General features: G+C 44.2%; 1 protein-coding gene across 1 annotated transcript in view; it reads left to right on the plus strand.

The window, feature by feature from the left end:
• Positions 1-18,897, plus strand: part of PIP5K1B (phosphatidylinositol-4-phosphate 5-kinase type 1 beta) — a 234,410-nt gene extending 215,513 nt beyond the window's left edge. Inside the window, exon 15 of the mRNA XM_075317790.1 lies at positions 18,204-18,897. Within this exon, the coding sequence (XP_075173905.1) occupies positions 18,204-18,206 (3 nt within the window). The 3' untranslated portion in view covers positions 18,207-18,897. The remainder of the gene's footprint in view (positions 1-18,203) is intronic.
• Positions 18,898-20,439: the final 1,542 nt, after the last annotated feature.

A 20,439-nucleotide genomic window follows, 5' to 3' on the forward strand; every position in this document is an offset into this window, starting at 1 on the left:
CATACACTATTGGATGACATATGCTGAGCCTTGTAGTTCGACAGCTGCTGTCTGCTCTCCTGCATACACCATTGGATGGAGGATGCTGAGCCTTGTAGGTCTGCTCCCCCTGACTCTCTCTCCAGCATACAGTCCTGGATGGAGCATGCTGAGCCTTGTAGTTCTGCAGCTGCTGTCTGCTCTCCTGCATACACTATTGGATGGAGTATGCTGAGCCTTATAGTTCTGCAGCTGTCTGCTCTCCTGCATACACTAGTGGAGAATGAAGAACATCTTGAAAAAGGAAATGACATCAGACCTTTTTTTTTTTCACTGATAAAAAACGCATAAAGACGCAGTGAGCAAAAACGCAGCAAAACGTAGCAAAAAATGCACCAAATCGCGGCAATAACGCGTGCGTTTTTTGCCGCGTTTTTTTGACGCGGGTGCCTTTTTGTGCGTTTTTTTGCAGCAAAAAACACACAAAAACGCAGCGTCAAAAAAACGCAGTGTGTGAACCTAGCCATAGTTGCACTCTGACATGCTAAAGCATGCAAACAATGAATGAAAGAATATAGATATGCATTACTGCTTAGGGAAATCTAGGAAAAATTGAAATATTTAGTATACAAAAATGACCATTTCTATATCTGCCCAGTAGCTACATCAAGTCAAATCTCATTACTGAGAACCTACACTAAACTGAAGACTCTCTGGGTTACAAATCTCTATGTGAATGGGCATGTAGGACCCTGCTATTGAAGAAAAAAATCACCTGCGGCTAGTGGCGGAGGGGTGCACAGTCAGGGGGCTTGACTCCATAAGGCTAGTTTCACACATCTGGCTTCTCACCGGTTTGCCGGATTCGGTGGACTCCAGTACAGTGTGATACAGTACAATGGCAGCACAACGAGCATGTGACCCGGAAGTTGCTGCGCTGCCATTATACTGTATCACACTGTACTGGAGTCCGCCGAATCCGGCAAACCGATGAAAAGCCGGATGTGTGAAATCTAGACAAAATGACTGACTGCACTCTCAAAATGCAGTCTGAACAGGTGCAAAACTGAACATGACATATAATAACAAAAAAAGGACAGTTGCACTCTGAAATGCTACAGCATGCAAACAATGAATGTGAGAATATAGATATGCATTACTGCTTGGGGAAATCTAGGAAAAATTGAGTGCTAAATATCTCAGTTTTTTCTAGATTTCCTTAAGCAGTAAGGCTATGTCCGCACGCTGCGTTCTGGTTTGACAACAAAAATGCACCCTCTGGTAGACTCTTGACTAAAGGCTACTTTACACACTGCGATATCGGTCCCGATATCGCTAGTGTGGGTACCCGCCCCCATCTGTTGCGCGACACGGGCATATCGCTGCCCGTGCCGCACAACATCGCCCAGAGCCGTCACAAATACTTACCTGTCCGGCGACGTCGCTGTGACCAGCGAACCGCCTCCTTTCTAAGGGGGCGGTTCGTTCAGCGTCACAGCGACGTCACTGAAGCGTCACTGAACCACCGCCCAATAGCAGCAGAGGGGCGGAGATGAGCGGGACGTAACATCCCGCCCACCTCCTTCCTTCTGCATAGCAGCCGGGAGGCAGGTAAGGGGAGCTTCCTCGTTCCTGCGGCGTCACACGCAGCGATGTGTGCTGCCGCAGGAACGAGGAACAACTTCGTTACTGCTGCAGTAACGATTTTTAAGAATGGACCCCCATGTCGCCGATTAGCGATTTTGCAACGATGCAAAATCGCTTATCGGTGTCACACGCAACGGCATCGCTAATGCGGCCGGATGTGCGTCACAAATTCCGTGACCCCAACGAGTCCGCATTAGCGATGTCGCAGCGTGTAAAGCCCCCTTAATGTAAACACTACGTTTGACAAAAAAAACGCGGTAAAAACGCATGCATTTTCGATGCGTTTTCTCTACATTTTACCTCCATTTGGGCTGCGTTTTGGACAGTGCATTTTTAAAGGAGAAATCAAATATGATAGGATAGGAATTGATAGATAGCTAGAATACATAGATAGACAGAACAGAGGCATAGATAGAAAAAATAGATAGAAAGAATAAATAGCATGACTGCCTGCTGACAGCAGACCAAGCCGCGCGATGAGAATGAACTCGGGAGAATAGACACCGGGCCCGCAGCTGTGACATCAGAGTTGCACCTGTTCAGACTGCATTTTTGGAGTGCCGTCAGCCTTTTTTGTGTAAAGAAAAAGTAGTTACAGAAGTGTACCAGAGTCTGTTTGGCATCCCTAGGGTTCTCTCATGTAGAATGCAGTATGGCAGTGCCTAGCAAAATCAACACATCCTAATATTACAATGGGAAGCTCAATTGGTAGAACATTGGTGATGATGCCACAAGTATAGGTTGAAGCAACTTGGGACCTCACTCTTTAAATATTCACATTTTCTTCTGCTCCCATTGACCACTTTGTCAAGGGCTTCTGAATGAATAGCAGAAAATTGCTCTCTAAGCTTTCCCTGATTCCTTGAATAAGGCAAACAGTGTCTTAAATATGAGACTTTGAACTTTTCAGTCTGTCTTTCTATCTCATTCAAGAGTGTGGCCACCACAGGCATGGAGGTCAGACTTAGTTCATAGTTTAATACTTTAGATTTTGCCTAATTTAAATGAATGGCTAAGACAGGAGAGTATCTGAGTACCGTTTTTCATGTATTCAAATGGAAACTTTGGCAAGAGTGCTCAGCATGGAGCAGAACATACTGCCTAAGGCTGAGTTCAGATGACTATATTTCATGGTCCATTTACAAACCACAATGACTGGACTTACCACCAGTCAACAGACTCATACTTACAACCTGATATTTGGTTATAAGTCTGTAAGTTTGAATCAGGAAAGCTGCCATCAGCATGTGCATTGTGGTCCATATACAGACCATGAAATACAGCCATCTGAACCTAGCCTTAAACCCGCCATACACATTTGACTAAGAATGGCCAAACCAACTAATATCGGCATTGGCCAATGGTCTAATTTGTATGGGTGCCCTGGACAGATGAAGATGAATCTTTCACATCTGATTTTGGACTGCCAATCCTTTTGAACTCCCTGAGATAACCCGCTGCCAGAGATGTCTTGCAACAGCTCTCTCATAGAGAGCAAAGAAGAATCGGCTGAACTTGTTGATATTGGTGGGTTCAGTTGACGTTAGGACTGTTCAGAGGAAATGTAAACAGCAATTAACAACAGCGGATCACTCAGGTTTCCAGAAGCAAGACCCGCTATTTCCAAGATATATTTATTACGAATCAGTTCTTAGAACAAACCCTATCCTTATTCATATGTGAAAAAATTGCTTTCATAATTCCAATAATATATAGCAATTGTTGTTTTCACATATGAACGAGGTAAGGCTGAGAGGGAAATACGGTAGCCGCAGAATTAAACTCACTCTCCCTGACTTCAGAGAAGAGGCTACATTTATTGCACCTATATTCGTGAGAGGAGAGGTATCCGTGGCATGATTGTGGTAGAGGTGACATCAAAATGAAATATCTGACTTCTTCTGCATTCAGTCCAGCACTGCTTTGTCATGGATCATGAATGATGGAACAACAGTTTGTTGAGGCAGTTAATCCAAAAAGCTAAAAGGACTCTGATCAGTGACCTATATAACAAAATAGAGCCTTTATAAAGTGCTGTGCGCACCACCCGCTTTTCATCCTGACCTAGCTTTTTCACATCTAAAATGCTGCGTTAGGTAGACTATTGATGCAGCATTGTACCAGCTGCCACTTATCTTTTCGATTGTGTGCCCTTCCTGTATGTTCGCTTTGTCAGTCATGCCCATGCTGTGCTACAGTTGGAGCAGAGAGATAATACAGTGAGATGCCACAGAGAATGTTAACCACAGCCCTGCTGTTAATCTGCTCGGGCTCTCTGTGTACGTGTGTTCCAGGATATACTGGGTGTTGGCAGTCAAGTTCCTTCCTTATTTTCACTAGCATGAAGGCAAGTTTGAATAACAAATAAAGAGAGGCCAGAAAAAAAAGCATTAGTCAAATACTATACGATCCCGAGCCACATCCAAATGACCTCATTTGTTAACATACGGCAGAACTCTGCTCCAAAATAACCATGTACCTCCTGGAAGCCATATCTGTAGCTTCAGATTTTATTGCTTTTTATGTCTACCAATATTTTTGTACTACGAGCAAATATGTGTGTGTCTGCGGGTGGGATATTGGAAACACATTACTAAAATATTGCAGTTTCCACAGTGGTGTACTATGCTTTATATCTGCATCTCTCTACTTCAGCCGGAAAATTAAGCTAAAGGTACAGAGATACTAAGAGCCCAATTCATTATTGCATTTACACTTGTTTACATTTACGCTTCTTTTTTGTTGTTGAGGTTTAAGTGTTTTGCCACCTTTTTTTGTTTGCACCATACCCCTCTTTCCATTTGCATATTTTATGAAGACTATTTTATATGTGTTCACCTACTTGTTTCTTTTAGTTTGCTTCTGTGAGCAGTGTTTTGTTTCCAGATGTCTTGGTCTGTTTCACTATTTGTGACTTTTTGAAAAGTCACAAAGTTTGTTGAAAAACGCATTGATGGAATGAGCATATGTATGCCAGATTTTCTTTTTCTGCACAATTTTTGCTCCATTTTGCCCTATGTGCGACTTTTTATGTTAAAGAAGTTGTCCAGTTACCAAAACTGTTGTTTTTTTTCATAAATCTTGCTAATATGTGCCCCTCCACACATCTATTATGTTATTTCAGCAATATTACCTTTTATCGTACTCTAGCAGCACATCCTCATTGTTGGCTCCAGCTCTGATGGGTTAATCTCTCTCCTGACTTCCTGGGTTCAGTTCCTACAACTCCCATAATTCTTTGCGGCTCTAGGACTGTATCTAACACACCCACTCAGCTCTCCACCCCAAGACTCCTCCCTGCTGTCTTCCCTGAGGAAGCACTGAGAGAAATCACACAGAGATAGCAGAAGCTCCCAGCTCTCCACAGCCAGGGGAAGAAAGCGTCTATCTTCTGCTTGTTCTCATATAGTTCATAGTCTGTGTGTGTACAGAAATTATGATTATTAGCCGGCGCAACATGTGAAAAAAATAATTAGGGGGAAAAAAAATGATGGGGTCATGAGATTGCTTTTTCCCCTCTTGCCTAGTCTCTGTGTGTCTTCCGTATCATTCGTGTGGCATGCATTTTGCAGGCTACTTTCACATCAGCATTTTTATTTCCTGTAGGCAAAAAAACGCAACCCGCATATGACCGGATCCCTGTGGATTAAATGTGCAACGCATGCAACCGCAATTGTTATTTTACCAGATCCTTTTGCAGCGGGACACAGAATTTATCAGCCGGCACTCGAGTCAGCTGAACTCCTGATCTCACAGCCTGCACATGCTGCAATGGATGCAGGTTAACAGCAGTCACTGCCTGCTGCCAATCACGTGTGACCGTGTGCTGTGTGGTCAGGAGTTCAGCTGAGTTCAGATCATCTGACTCCAGTGTCGGCCGATTACTTGTTCTGTGTCCCGCTGGATCCATCGCAGAGTGTGCGGGCTGGAGTTCAGCTGAGTTCAGATCAGCTGACTCCAGTGCCGGACTGAACTTAGCTGACCTCACAGCCCGCACACGCTGCAATGGATGCAAGGGGACACAGAACAAGTAATCGGCCAACACTGGAGTTATCTGATTACTTGTTCTGCTGACTGCGTGGTCAGGAGTAGGGATGAGTGAGCAGTAAAATGCCCTGGTGCTCCATGGGCGAAGCCCATGTCAATTTTATTTTTTTTAAAAAAATCATTAAAAATTAAAAAACAAAACAAAAAACACAAAACCCAAACACATAACCCTAACCCTAGGGTTAGGGGTAAAAAACAAAATGTGTGGTCTCCCGCTGCATTTTCTATTGCTAAGGGTAACCCAAGCAGCTACTGGCTGCTAATCCCCACTGCTTGGTCTTACCTTCACTGGCAATGGAAAATCCAGGGAAACCTTTTTTTTTAAAGGTTTTTGACTAAAAACTTTTTTTAAAAAACTGACGTGGGCTTTGCCATATTTTTTGTATGCTTGCCAGGTACAGCAGGCAGGTACGGGCTGCCCCCAACCCTCAGCTGCCTATTTGTACCCAGCTGGGAACCAAAAATATAGGGGAGCCCTTTTTTTTTTTATTTCATGAATTTCATGAAATAATTAAAAAAAAATGACGTGGGCTTCGCTTATTTTTTTTTGTCCAGCCAGGTACAACTTGTCAGCTGGGGATTGGAATCCGCAGCACAGAGGGGCCAAAGCTTTTTGGGCCCCCCCCACTGTGAATTGCAGTCCACAGCTGCCCCAGAAAATGGTGCTTTCATAGAAGCACCATCTTCTGGCACTGTATCCAACTCTTCCAGTGGCCCGCTGCGTTTAAAGGGATTATACCAGCTTTGTTTTACCAGCTGGTATAAAGCCCGAGGTTCTTAATGTCAGGCCAAGTTTGACCTGGCCATTAAGAATCTCCAATAAAGGGTTAAAAAAAAAGACATCACACAGAGAAAAATACTTTATTAGAAATAAATACACAGACACATTAGGGACTCCATGTTTATTACTCCCTCTCACCCCTACACGATCGAGAGATTTCTGTACTGACCATGCCAGCAGAGAGCGAGGGAAAAGAGAGGAGAGAGGGAAGAGAGAGGGATAAGAGAGGAGAGAGGGAAAAGAGAGGAGAGAGGGAAAAGAGAGGAGAGAGGGAAAAGAGAGGAGAGAGGGAAAAGAGAGGAGAGAGGGAAAAGAGAGGAGAGAGGGAAAAGAGAGGAGAGAGGGAAAAGAGAGGAGAGAGGGAAAAGAGAGGAGAGAGGGAAAAGAGAGGAGAGAGGGAAAAGAGAGGAGAGAGGGAAAAGAGAGAGAGAGAGGGAAAAGAGAGAGAGAGAGGGAAAAGAGAGAGAGAGAGGGAAAAGAGAGAGAGAGGGAAAAGAGAGAGAGAGAGGGAAAAGAGAGAGAGAGAGGGAAAAGAGAGAGAGGGAAAAGAGAGAGAGAGAGGGAAAAGAGAGCGGGAAGAGAGAGAGAGGGAAGGGAGAGGAGAGAGAGAAGAGAGAGAGGGGGAAGAGAGAGAGAGAGAGGGGGAAGAGAGAGAGAGAGAGAGAGAGAGAGAGAGAGGGGGAAGAGAGAGAGAGAGAGAGGGGGAAGAGAGAGAGAGGGGAAGAGAGAGAGAGAGGGGGAAGGGGAAGAGAGAGAGAGAGGGGGGAAGAGAGAGGGGGAGAGAGAGAGGGGGAGAGAGAGAAGAGAGAGAGGGAAGAGAGGTGCTCTGTCACCTACTTGCTCCACTCTGTAACTTGTGTAGGTGACAGAGTGGAGACAGTTGGTCCCATGCAGCACAAGTCACAGAGTGGAGTAACTTGGTCCCATGCAGCACGACAGGTGACAGAGCAGAGCGGTGACATGCGCTGCTCTGACACATGCGGTGCTGCATATCACCAGCTTGTCAGTCTCTTGCTGCGTCCTGTAGTGCTGGTGGGAGTATATGATCACACTGCCCGACACCACACGCTCTCCTGACACTTGACGGGGGGGTTTCAGATGAAGAAACCCCCCTGTACTCCACACTGGCACCCTGTACCTCACCAATCTGACGGACCCTAAGTCCTCTTCACCGCTCCATACTGGCTCACACGCTGAGCCTGCATCTTTCCATACACATGCCGGCTCATTTAATCAGCTGACATATGCCACCAATATCTGCAGGTGGAGGCTCTCACATGGCTATATCAACGGAAAAATAAAAAAATTATGGCTTTTGTAATAATGAGAGGAAAAAACGAAAGCACAAAACAAAAAATCCCCCAGTCCTTAATAACTACATTCTGAATGACATTAGCTTCTTTTTTTAAAACGTGCACTTGTAAAAAGGTAGTAAAACTTTATTATTATCAATAAATTCTGAATTCAGGGTCCTCATCTATAAAAATACCTATATATCTGAGATAATTGTTTGGAAAATGCTCACTTGGTTGACAACTGCCTCCCACTTATACACATTCATGCTTGGCTCAGCTAAGTGTGCATGTGTTCTCAATGAGGAGAAATTAATAAGACACTTCAAAAAGTGAGCAATCACCTGTGAGAGCACAAGGATAAGGCTTAAGCGGGCTTTACACACTGCGATATCGGTCCTGATATCGCTAGTGTGGGTACCCGCCCCCATCTGTTGCGCGACACGGGCAAATCGCTGCCCGTGCCGCACAACATCGCCCAGACCCGTCACAGAAACTTACCTGCCCGGCGACGTCTCTGTGACCGGCGAACCGCCTCCTTTCTAAGGCGGCGGTCCGTGCAGCGTCACAGCGACGTCACTGAGCGGCCGCCCAATAGCAGTGGAGGGGCAGAGCTGAGCGGGACGTAACATCCCGTCCACCTCCTTCCTTCCGCATAGCGGCCGGGAGGCAGGTAAGGAGAGCTTCCTCGTTCCTGCTGCAGTAACGATTTTTGAGAATGGACCCCCATGTCACCGATGAGCGATTTTGCACGTTTTTGCAATGATGCAAAATCGCTCATCGGTGTCACACGCAACGGCATCGCTAATGCGGCCGGATGTGCGTCACCAATTCCGTGACCCCAACGAGTTCGCATTAGCGATGTCGTAGCGTGTAAAGCCCCCTTTAGGCTGTAGTCATACTTGCGTGTGACTCGCTTGAGGATCTCATCGCATCACCTGTCATCAACAGCTTTTTTTTTTTTTTGCACAACCTATTATGGGGGATTTATCTCAAAGTAGTACTAGTTTGATAGGCTAATATGGTGTACCATGGTGGCTCAGTGTTTAGCACTGCAGTCTTACAGCACTGGGGTCCTGGGTTCAAATCCTACCAAAGACAACATTTGCAAGGAGTTTGTATGTTCTTCCTGTGTTTGCATGTGTTTCCTCCCACACTCTAAAGACATCCTGAATTTAGATTGTGAGTCCCCATGGGGACAGTGTTTCTGATGTATGTAAAGCGCTATGGAATTAATAGGGCTATATAAGTGAATAAATATTATTACCATGGGGAGGCTCATAAAGTGATATACAGTAAGTACTTTTATTTTTACAATGTGTCTCAATGTGTCTCAACACTAACAGGCAAGTAGTTGCTAACTACCTGCCTGCTGTGCTCAGCACTGACCTCTGCCAGCACAGTCGTCATAGGCCACTCATGCTGGCAATTTAGAGGCTTCCACTGATGCCACGATGACAAGTGTGACTGCCAACGTCATGATGATTTACAGTCGGCTCTCCGCTGTCTAACTATGGGAAGCCAGTTATCAATCAGCATGACTTTGGCAGTCACGCCCCATAAACTGAGCAGCCTGGAAGGAGAAGAGCTCTTATGTTGACACAAAGAAGATGAATCGCCAGCAGGAGCAGTAAATGACTGCTCTAATTCAGTGCAGCTACAACAGGCAGGTAGTTGCCTCTGCTTGCAACTAACTGCCCAAACATTTTTAGGCACATTAAAATAAAAAGTGTGGCTATACCCTGTAAAGCGTAGGAGGTAAGTTGTGACTTATAACCATACAGTATCTTCACTTGAAAAGCTGAGCTTTAATGCATTATTTACATTTTGATACTGTAAACAATAACAATATGCACTTCTCCTCATCATTGAAATGTCAGGACCAGGAAGGAAACGCCATAAAGTTATGGAAATAACAGGAACAATAGAAATATTAATTGTATGCAAATGTTGAAAACATGGAAGCAATGAAGGCTGGAATGGAGGTCTATTTTATTCAGCAATGAGTCTACTTGGATAGACTGATATCTGGAGATTGGGCTGGAGACCACATGGGCAGCACTAAGAAGAGGCCTTCACGAATGAATGTCACACTCAGTCTTACTCTGAGAATTATGGTGTGTGGTGGCATAATGTATGGTAGCGAGATCACTCTAGTTTTCAATTTAGATACACTTACAGCTCGGTTGTATTGACATTTCTCCAAAGTGTCCCAGGAGTCAACACGACAATGCCAGGCAGGAAGAAGCTTGCTTGTGCACTGTGAGCAACCTGTGTGCCCTAAAGGTGCTACCATGGCCGGCAGCCTCTTTGGACTTGTCTCCCCTAGAGCACACCTAGGACATCATTGGTCGGCAGTTGCACATTGAGCTGTGAATCTTAATGATCTGTGGGCCCAGCATAAGTCAGCGTAGCAGAACACTCCTGAGTCCTGAGACAACCATTAATAACACCATTGATAACATGCCAAGGTGTGTAAGTGCGTGTATTCCTTCCTGCGCATGGCACTCATGGGCAATACTTGAATATTTTGTTTCCATTTTCCATAATTCCACGACTTTTTCTTCTTGGTGGTGTAATTTCAATGATAAGGAGTGTATTTCAAATTACACTGTATGATTATCGTGAAACACACATTCCTAAAGGCTGCTTTACACGCAGTGACAGCGCTAGCAATGTCGCTCGTGAAAGCACCCGCCCTCGTCGTTTGTGCGTCACGGGCAAATCGCTGCCCGTGGCGCACAATATCACTAGGCCCAGTCACACATACTTACCTGCCTAGCGACGTCGCTGTGGCCGGCGAAAAGCCTCTTTTCTAAGGGGGCGGTTCGTATGGCATCACAGCGCCGGCACACGGCAGGCGTCCAATAGCAGCGGAGGGGCGGAGAGCAGCCGCATGAAAGACACTCCCACCTCGTTGCCGGAGGACGCAGGTACGGTGTTGTTTGTCATTCCTGGGGTGTCACACGTAGCAATGTATGCTGCCTCAGGAACGACCAACAACCTGCGTCCTGAACCAGCAACGACATTTGGGAAATTAACGATGTGTCAACGATCAACGATTAGGTGAGTAATTCTGATTGTTAACGCTCGTAGGTGTTACACGCAACGAGGTCGCTAACGAGGCCGGATGTGTGTCACGAATTCCGTAACCCCAATGACATCTCGTTAGTGATGTCGTTGCGTGTAAAGCCCCCTTAAGAACACTCATTTTATGATCGTGCAATTTAAATAGCCTGCAGATTATCCGACAAATGAGTAAAATTCAGGGTTTTTTATTGGATGAAATAATCTTTTGTACTGCAGAAAAGATCATCATTCTTCGCAGTGCATCGTCCTATGGAAACAATTGCAGCCTATGCACACTAATCAATATATTGTAAATGTTTCATTGCGTATTAGCAGCCTGTTTCAGGCTGTTAAACAACCGTTGATCAACAAGCATGTTGCCAATCGGATACTTAACACTACTGCATAAACGAATCCTGTGGCTGCTGCACAGCTTGATTTCATATGTCCACTCTTCCATAATTCAGTTTTATACGGTCTTGTCCTCTATAGTTAAGCAATGTCGCCACCTAATGGTGGAATTGTTGCAAACAACATACTAGGTCTGCTGTGATACCTGTATAATTTTTAGGTAGTGTTTTTTAATTGTTAATTTTTTATTGAGAGTTAATTTTAATGGAAAAAAGTTAGTTCATATCTCCTTGACTTCATCTACATACATAGACTTATATTTGCTGTTTCTGTTAGTTTAAATGAACAGGACTGTCACACTCCCTGTTGATTAGTGTTCCACAACATCTTGGTAGAGTGATCATCACAGTAAGCACCAAAAAAAAACTAGTACATGTCTGCTTATTTTCAGGAATAAATAAACAAATAATTATCAGAATCCTACACGCAAGCCATGCAATGCTTCCTAGGAAGCATTGCATGGCTTATAAGTCTCCTTACAGCAGCTTGGAGTCTTCCTCAGGGTATTTTCACATTTGCAGCCGCAAAAATGCATTTTTACAGTATCAGCAAAGTCATTGAGATTTAAAATCTCATAGAAAAGCTTGTTTTTTGTTTTACCTTGTGGTTTTTTAGCTCCTGGACGTGTTTTTAAATTTACAGCATGTTTTTTTGCCCATTCTTATAACTGGGAAAAAATGCATATAAAAATTTATAAAAAATGAACTTATTTTGCGCAACAATTTTTCTGTCAACACTCTGGATTTTGGTGCACAAAAAAAGGAAAAAATGCTACATGCAAATGTACCCTTAAAGGGGGTGTCCAGTAGTTGGACAACCCCTTCTCTTCCCTTATGTTATACTCAGCCCGTTTTGGCGCCGTTTTATCAGTGTCGGCACTCACTCTCTTGGGGCTCATGTGAGGTTGTTACGTCACACATGCCCTGTGCCCAATCACCGCCGGCTTCCCTTTCCCCACCTTTAGACCTATGAGTAGTCAACAGGAAGACAGAGTTGCGGCTACTGATCACTTCCTGTTAATTACTTATACGTCCAAGGCCCCCTTCAAACGTCGGTGATTCTGGTACATATGTTGCAGTTTGTATACGTACCAGAATCACTGACATACGCAGACCCATTAAAATCAATGGGTCTGCGCACACATCAGTGATTTTTCTGCATGGAGACCAATCCATTTTTTTCTAGCATCATCGATGTACCACGTGAAACACGTGCCAGGAAAATCACGTACATTTAAAATAAAAAGCTTTTTAAACTCACCCATCTCCAGCGCTGCTGACTTCAGCCGCTGCTGTCTCCTGCTTCCAGGCTAATTATGCTCATACATGTGCACTGCACAGCAGACCCAGAAGTAGCTGCAGTGGGGAGACAGTGGCGGCTGGACACAGCATCGCAGGAGACTTCAGCAGCACAGAGAGCAGCAGCGTGGACAGGTGAATATAAGTGCCTGATCGCCGTGTATTATCACGGATAGTGTGTCACCCCCATGCCAGCAGCCTCCGCTGCTCAGATCCGGATCTACGGTACGGCTCGAAGGTTTCTCCAGACCCGGTGGTTGCGCGGACACTCCGAATAAAATGGGGACGTATTTGTACGGGATTGATTGTAAGTTGTCTGTGACGCCACCCACGGTGTGTGGTGAGGTATGGCACCACCGCTGCGGTTATGGGAGACCCAGGGAGATGTGATGGCAGCTGGATGTTAACCCCTCCGTGGGTAGGGATGGATGCCCCGGGGCCCAGTGTCTCTATGCTGAGAATTGTGATTGCAGGGGCCGGCGTGCCCGGTCAGGCCGGGGATGTTACTCACGGTGGAATAAAGCACACGAGTCCTGTGGTAAACCAAGGTGATGGTGGCCGGCTGCCGCAGACGGGTGTATGTGATCCCACACCCAGGTTTGGTCGTCAAAGTCACTCTCCTCTGCACTGTTTTGTAGATAGGACTTCCTGGTGTGAAACGCAGGAGTCCACTCCCGGTCCTCTGGTTGGGACCCGTGCCCATCTGACGCTGACCCTTGGGATCTATGGGTCCTGGCGGTTGCCCTATCCCTCTCGGTGGGTGGTTGTCTACTTTTCGGGACTTCGGTTGGGACAAGACCTATAATCCTGCCCTCAATTGGTTAATTAGTTAGGCCGTCGGTGCCGGTCCTGGCTTCAGGGTCCAAGTACCCCCTCTGTGCACACGGTTTCCGGGTCGGTTCTCCGGTGTCGGTACCGGCGGGCTACAACCCTGTCCCGGTCCACCTTGGATCCCCGCAGCCGTCTTCCCATCTCCTGCAGACCCTCGCTACCGTCTGCCACCTAGCCATGGTGTCAGGGCTCCGACCCTGGCACCTGACAGTTTGGCACCTCCACTCCGAACTTGAACTAGAACTTCACTCAACTAACTATTTTCCCGCCCTGGGCTCTCCAGACCCCTGGGTGGGCGTTCCCTATACGCCTGGTTCCGCCCACTGGTGTGTCTGTCCTTTCCTGAGGGGGGTGACTAGGGTTTCAGGTCGGCTGCTGTAAGCCTTTGTGGGATTGGTGTTATGCGGGGGCCTATGTGCCACTACCTGGTTTTCCAGGGCGCTACATTAGCACATGGAGATCACACGTGTGCCAAACCACTGCACACGGAGGGACATACCCACCCTTATCGCGTGAGTGAAAAACATGTGTGCTTTTCACTAATGTGTGAAAGAGGCCCAAAGGTGGGGAGAGGGAAGCCAGCGTATGATGTAACAACTTCACATGAGTCCTGGGAACTCGAGTGCCAATATTGCTGGAATGGCGCTGGCATGGGAGGTGAGTATACTTTTTTTTATTTTAATGGGGGCAAACATGGGGAATACAAAGGGGTTTTCCTAGTAGTGAACAACCCACCCCTTTAAGGAAAAATGTTACCTTGTAGATCTTCCTCAATTGCTGTTGGATTCCAAAAAAGGTACATGATTACATAAGATCAATTATGTATATTATTTGCAGAGCACACAATGTATTGTGATTTCTGTAAGTACAAGGCATTCTACAGACATAACTGCATGCATTGTCAGAAATGAATTAACGCTTAATAAGTAGTTGTTGCAATGCATTTGGAGTAAAACAGAGAAATGAACAATTTCCATTTTAAACAATTTTGTGTGTTTGCTCTGGGGCATTGAAGGAAGAAAAGACAATTGTGCTCCTCTCCCTCGTATATGTTTTACATGTGCTCCACACAACGTCACATGAGCTTTTTTTCCTTGGCAGTCACTGATTAAACACCCACTGAAGCTGAAACCCAGCGGGTAGTGGTATTGGTGGGAGTCTAAAATGGAACAAACGTGTTTGTGTGTGTGCCTTTTTAAATTACAGAAGATGATTAAAGGCCTAAAGGCAAACTGCTTTATACTTGCTATTAACTAAGTCTGTTGACCCGCAATAATAGTGTGGCTGCGATGGGAATGATTGTACTACATTGTTTAGGGAGATCTGAGTTTTTGAATCCTTAAGAATGTAAAACATTGCTAAAATACAAATTAAAAGGGGAGAAAAAGAACTTATTCTGCAAAATTTTAAAATAATCCATTAAAAAGATATTTTAATCTGATACAGTATTATTATATTACTAGGACATGGCTTAATTTTAAAATTGGTGGATACTCTAACCTATCCTGAAAATGATGGTGCTGCTTCTGGTCAAAGCCCTAAATTACCTCTCTATAACAAAAAAAAACTTTTCCCACTATATTGAAAATTGTACCACATGTAAAGTTAACTGTATGGCCTTCAGTTGAAAACACTACTTTTGGATTATATGCCTGTAGTTGAACAGGGCCTTCATTGTATTTAATGTCTGCAAACACCTAATAAAACTAGGACCATACTCTGTAGTCTAAGAAGGGCAATGTACTTAATTTTCCTTCTTGACAGGGTGAACTCTTCTTTCTTGTACTGTTCTTTCTGGTTGTGTGTTGTTTTTTCTGCTCTGACATATTCATTTATACCGGAGATTGATGCTATGCCCGCCCCGTCACCAGATGTAACCTGATCTCCTGATGTAATCTACCTGTTATTCTCTGATGTGCGTAATGCAATGTCCACCTTCTTTCCTTTATATTACTGTTTCCATAACATTTTTGTATACATGATGCCGACAGGCAGATAAATAAGTGGTTGGATAGATAGGTAGATAATAAACAGATCTATCGATCGTATATAGATAGAGACAGATAGATAAGTAGAAAGATAGATAGATAGAGAAAAAAAGTAGATAGTATACAGATAGATAAGTATAGATAGATAAATAGTATATAGATAGACATAGATTAATAAATAGATAATAGAAAGATAGGTAGACAGTATATAGACAGATAAGTAGATAGATAATGGATAGATCGATTGACAGATAGTATACAGATTGACATAGATAGATGGATAAATCACAAATGCGTCTGCATGACATGATGTAATCTGAGGCTCCTCCACAATACGCAGGTTGTTCTGACACCAGGCCGGATACTCCTGAGGTTGTGTGAAATCTGATAAAGGAGTTTTACCTGTTTCATTAGCTTGGCAACCATCATGGTAGAAGCTATTTAGTGCTCTAGTTACACAGTAGCCTTGGAAAACGTTTACCCACAGGTTTAATAAGTGATTGTGTGTGTCAGTAATTGAGTGTGTGTCCGTCACAAATCTCCTAAATAATAGAGTGCCGCTACCGTTTATTGAGGTTTTCACATTCCTTTTAGAGAACTGATCAGAATACGGTAATTACTCCTGATTAGTCAGAAATATTGGCCCAATCAACATCTGTCATACAACAGCTTCATTAGCAGCCATTATGTAACTGTGTGTGACTTCCTTGCAACCTTTGTACATCCAATGTGGCTTTAAAAGGGAACTTGTCAGACGACTTACGTCGCCCAATCCCCAGTCTGGCTCCTTGATTTCAGCCCGGTATATTATCTCTGAAACTTTCCAGCATTATAGAGATGATTTACTTTGATGACCCAGCTAGGGACCATAGTCAGAGACTAGACTCTGCGCCCAGCTAGCTTCTCCCAGTGCTACTAGAGGTGACTGAGTCTCTCCATATGTACAGTAGATGTGAGGGAGAGACGGTCCATTACCCGCAGCGGCGCAGGGAAGAGCCAAGCCGCGGTTCTGTGCCAGACTAGTCTGGTCTCTGGCTTTAGATTGAATCTTCAATGTATATTCTCTCTGAAACTCTGGAGCGTTTCAAAGAATTATATACCTGTCTGCAATCATGCTGGGATTCATGCTGGCCGGGGTATGGACAGCATGAATCACTTGACAAATTCCCTTTAAATGATTCAGAGCATGAAAATCATAAACATTGTGGCTACTGTATATATGATTATGTGACAAATTTGTCATGCAATAGTTCCTATTACATCTGTTTTTAGTCCCAGTTGGAGGTGTAAAGATTTGAGTATCACTCACCATGGAGTTAATAGTCCCATAAAGGATTATTCACAGCACTAAGTCCTATTCTCAAGATCCATGAGGATCCCTGCTGCCAAGACACCATCACAACCCCTCTCCCCAATGATCTACAAGTTATACCTATCCTTTAGAGGATTATTACCATCTTGACCATGCATAGCCATGATGGAAATATCAGCATCCAATCGATGGCCATAGAAGTGAGGCTTTGAGACTAATATTCCTGTCTCAGCCATAGACTGCTAAGATGGAAATAAATCTTTAAAAAACTAAAACACCTGAAGGTCAACCCTTTATAAAACTTAAGTACATTTTTTTTTAATTAAAATGAGTAATGAGTACAATTTCAAGTGAAAGACGTAATTAATCTTGCCAGGGAACTTGCATGTTTCACCCTAGATAGTGACTGCCTGATGTAGCATCTATTTTGCCAGCCTTCCTGTTCCACTTACCATTTTATACTGTAATAATAAGTCTATACAGCTACCGTAGATCAAGAGTATGCACAACCCCAAGTGTGTAGATTACGGCAGTGAAAATGCCAAGGCTAATCAGTGTAAGTCATGAATGCCAGACCCCACATTTAGATGGCATATCCGTTATACTAAAATGATTTATTTGCTGTTCAAATGCACTTTGAGTCCTTTGTGAGAAAAGCACAATACAAAAGTGATTTTCTCACAGGGGTTGCCCACCTCTGGGAGCATTTTTTTACTTAAACGGCTGTTTTTGGAACTGAAAATCATTGCAGCTTGGTTTAATTAAAATTGTTGCACCAATTTGCTTTTACAGACTCATTCTTTCCTTGCAGATTCCACTTTGATGTGGTCAGTGGTCATAAATCGGCTGAGAGGAGCTCAGAAAAGACAAATAAAATGAGCTACGTAGAAATTCCCCCATTGGACCAGTAGAATGAGCTCTCCGTTAGCCAGCAATCGACAATACAACAAACATAAAGGTTCTAGAAGGGAAACGGTGCAAATTTTTTAATACAACCCAATTACAAAAATGATCGTTAGCTATTTAAAGGAACTCTGTCAGCAGGTTTCTGCAATGTAATCTAAAGACAGCATGCTGTAAGAGTTAACACAAAAAACTCAGCTCTGCTTGTCTTATCTCATAGTCTGCTTTTGTTTACCTGCAATGTTATTTTAAGCCACTTATCTTTATCATTAGTGGGTCTCAGCAGCACTAGAGTTGTAGTCTGACTTTGTCCCCTTCTGTGATTAGCAGCTTCTGTCTATGGAAATGTATACTGAAAGCCTGGTGTGTGCGGGGGAGGCAGCTCTCCCAGCACTGCTACATGCAAAATCTCAAATCTTTCACTGTGTCAGAACAGCTACACACAGTAATCTAAGTGATACATCATTGAAATCAGGACCTCTTTGCCTACATCATGCTGTTCTCAGATGAGATAGCAAAAACATGCTGACAGATTCCCTTTAAGCCCATAAGAAAAATCAGGCTCCCAAAGGTGGACAATTCTTTTAATTGCATGTCTATTCTATCACACATATTAAATATTCCTATGCACTTTTGTATTTACAGTAAAAAGAAGTATGGGATCCTTCTCGTGAGAGGCAAATTGCTGTAATACGCCGTTTGCTGAGCGTGTTATATGAAGAGGAGATTTTTCGAAAGTCGTGAGGACACAATTCTGTCTCCTGCCTTGACCTGACATTCTTTGCTGGTGGAATGGGGAAAATGGGAAAGGACATTTAGTTGCACTTTGCTCGTGGAACTGTGAAGAACTCTTACAAAGCATTGAAGTTTTTGCTTCTATTGCTGCAAATCACTTTGGACATTGGCGTGATCATTACCCAAAATTCACATGGTGTTTTCTTTGCATGTTTTCTGCTGTGGATGGCATGACACATGACCTGTTGACCTTCTAAAACTCCATGCAAAAGATCATAAATGCAAAGTAAATGAAGTAGTTATTTCTTCTTCTGAATTCTAGGCTGAGATCTGTCTTGTTGGGTTGCAGTAAAATTTCATGCAGCTTCTACGCACTCATTCTTCCTGACGATCGGCTTCAGTTCAGATGTTTTCAATATGTTTACTAGAGACATTGAAGAATATGTGATGTTTATAACTAAGCCTTATGTTGTGTACATACTGTCTTTAAAATATTGTGATCTAGTTTATGCTTGTAAATGACAAATTCTATAATTTATTTAGACAAAATTAACTGTATACTATAGTTTTATGGATGAAAGAAATAAATATTTTGTTCTCAGTATTTGGTATTGTTGTACATTTTAAAAATCTTATTTTATTCCGTTTTATCCTTTATTTTGGTAAGGTAGGTGACGCAACCAATAAGTCCACCATTGCAAATATTACAGAAGTTATCACAAAGGTTGGTGCTGATGAAAAAGAACGCCAGTTGGACCAACTTTGGCCCAAGTATTTGACCTCATTCATCCATCAATGTGTCAGTGTTTGATTGCCAAAAGGGTGCTTTACATGCTGCGAAATAGCTAACGATATATCGTCGGGGTCACGTCGTTAGTGACACACATCCAGCGCCGTTAGCGACATTGCAGCGCGTGACACCTAGGAGCGATGATCCACGATCGCAAAAACGTGAAAAATCGTTGCTCGTTGACACGTCGATCCTTTTCCAAATATTGTTGCTGCTGCAGGTACAATGTTGTTAGTCGTTCCTGCCGCAGCACACATCGCTATGTGTGACACCAGAGGAACTACGAACATCTCCTTACCTGCGTCCAAAGGCAATGAGGAAGGAAGGAGGTGGGCGGCATGTTCCGGCCGCTCATCTCCGTCCCTCCTCTGCTATTGGACGGCTGCCATGTGACGTTGCTGTGACGCCGCACGAACCGCCCCCTTAGAAAGGAAGCGGATCGCCAGCCAGAGCGACGTCGCAGGGAAGGTAAGTCCGTGTGACGGGTGTTAGCGATGTTGTGCACCACGGGCAGCGATTTGCCCGTGAGACACAACTGACGGAAGCGCGTATGCTCGCTAGCGATATTGGTACCGATATCACAGCGTGTAAAGTACCCTAAAGCCAGGAGTGGAACTTACAGAGAAGAATAGAAAGATTGACACCTGTTTTGTGTTTTGGAGACACCCTTGGTTTTGGCATACTGATCAAAAATACTAATGTGTTAATGTGGCCTAAGTAATGTATTTACTGTGTTTTGAGATCCAGGCTCGGCCTTGGTGCAAAGAATACGTCATCAATATCTAAATAATGGTCAACCCCTTTAAGCTCTTTGATTAGTACATGTAACTATGGATGAATACACTCAAAGTACAGGTCTTCTGATAACAGTAATACATGGATGGGAACCCTAAAGCTGGGTTCACACTAAACGACAGCGACAACGACGTCGCTGTTACGTCACCATTTTCGGTGACGTAACAGCGACCTTGTAAGTCGCTGTTATGATCGCTGCTTAGCTGTCAAACACAGCAGAAGCAGCGATCATAAGGTCGCTGTGCTACATGTTCAGAGAGCAGGGAGCCGCGCTTAGCGCTGGCTCCTTGCTCTCCTGCAGCACACATCGGGTTAATTAACCCGATGTGTGCTGCAGCTACATGTCACAGTTCAGAGAGCAGGGAGCCGCGCGCACTGCTTAGCGCTGGCTCCTTGCTCTCCTTGCTACAGTATACATCGGGTTAATTACCCGATGCATACTGCAGCCACATGTCACAGTGCAGGAGCCGGCACTGGCAGCAAGGGCGGCGGAGGCTGGTAACCAGCGTAAACATCGGGTAACCAGGGAAAGGTCTTCCCTTGGTTACCCGATGTTTACGC

The sequence above is a fragment of the Anomaloglossus baeobatrachus genome, chromosome 1 (assembly GCF_048569485.1).
Source record: "Anomaloglossus baeobatrachus isolate aAnoBae1 chromosome 1, aAnoBae1.hap1, whole genome shotgun sequence".
Lineage (NCBI taxonomy): Eukaryota > Metazoa > Chordata > Amphibia > Anura > Aromobatidae > Anomaloglossus > Anomaloglossus baeobatrachus.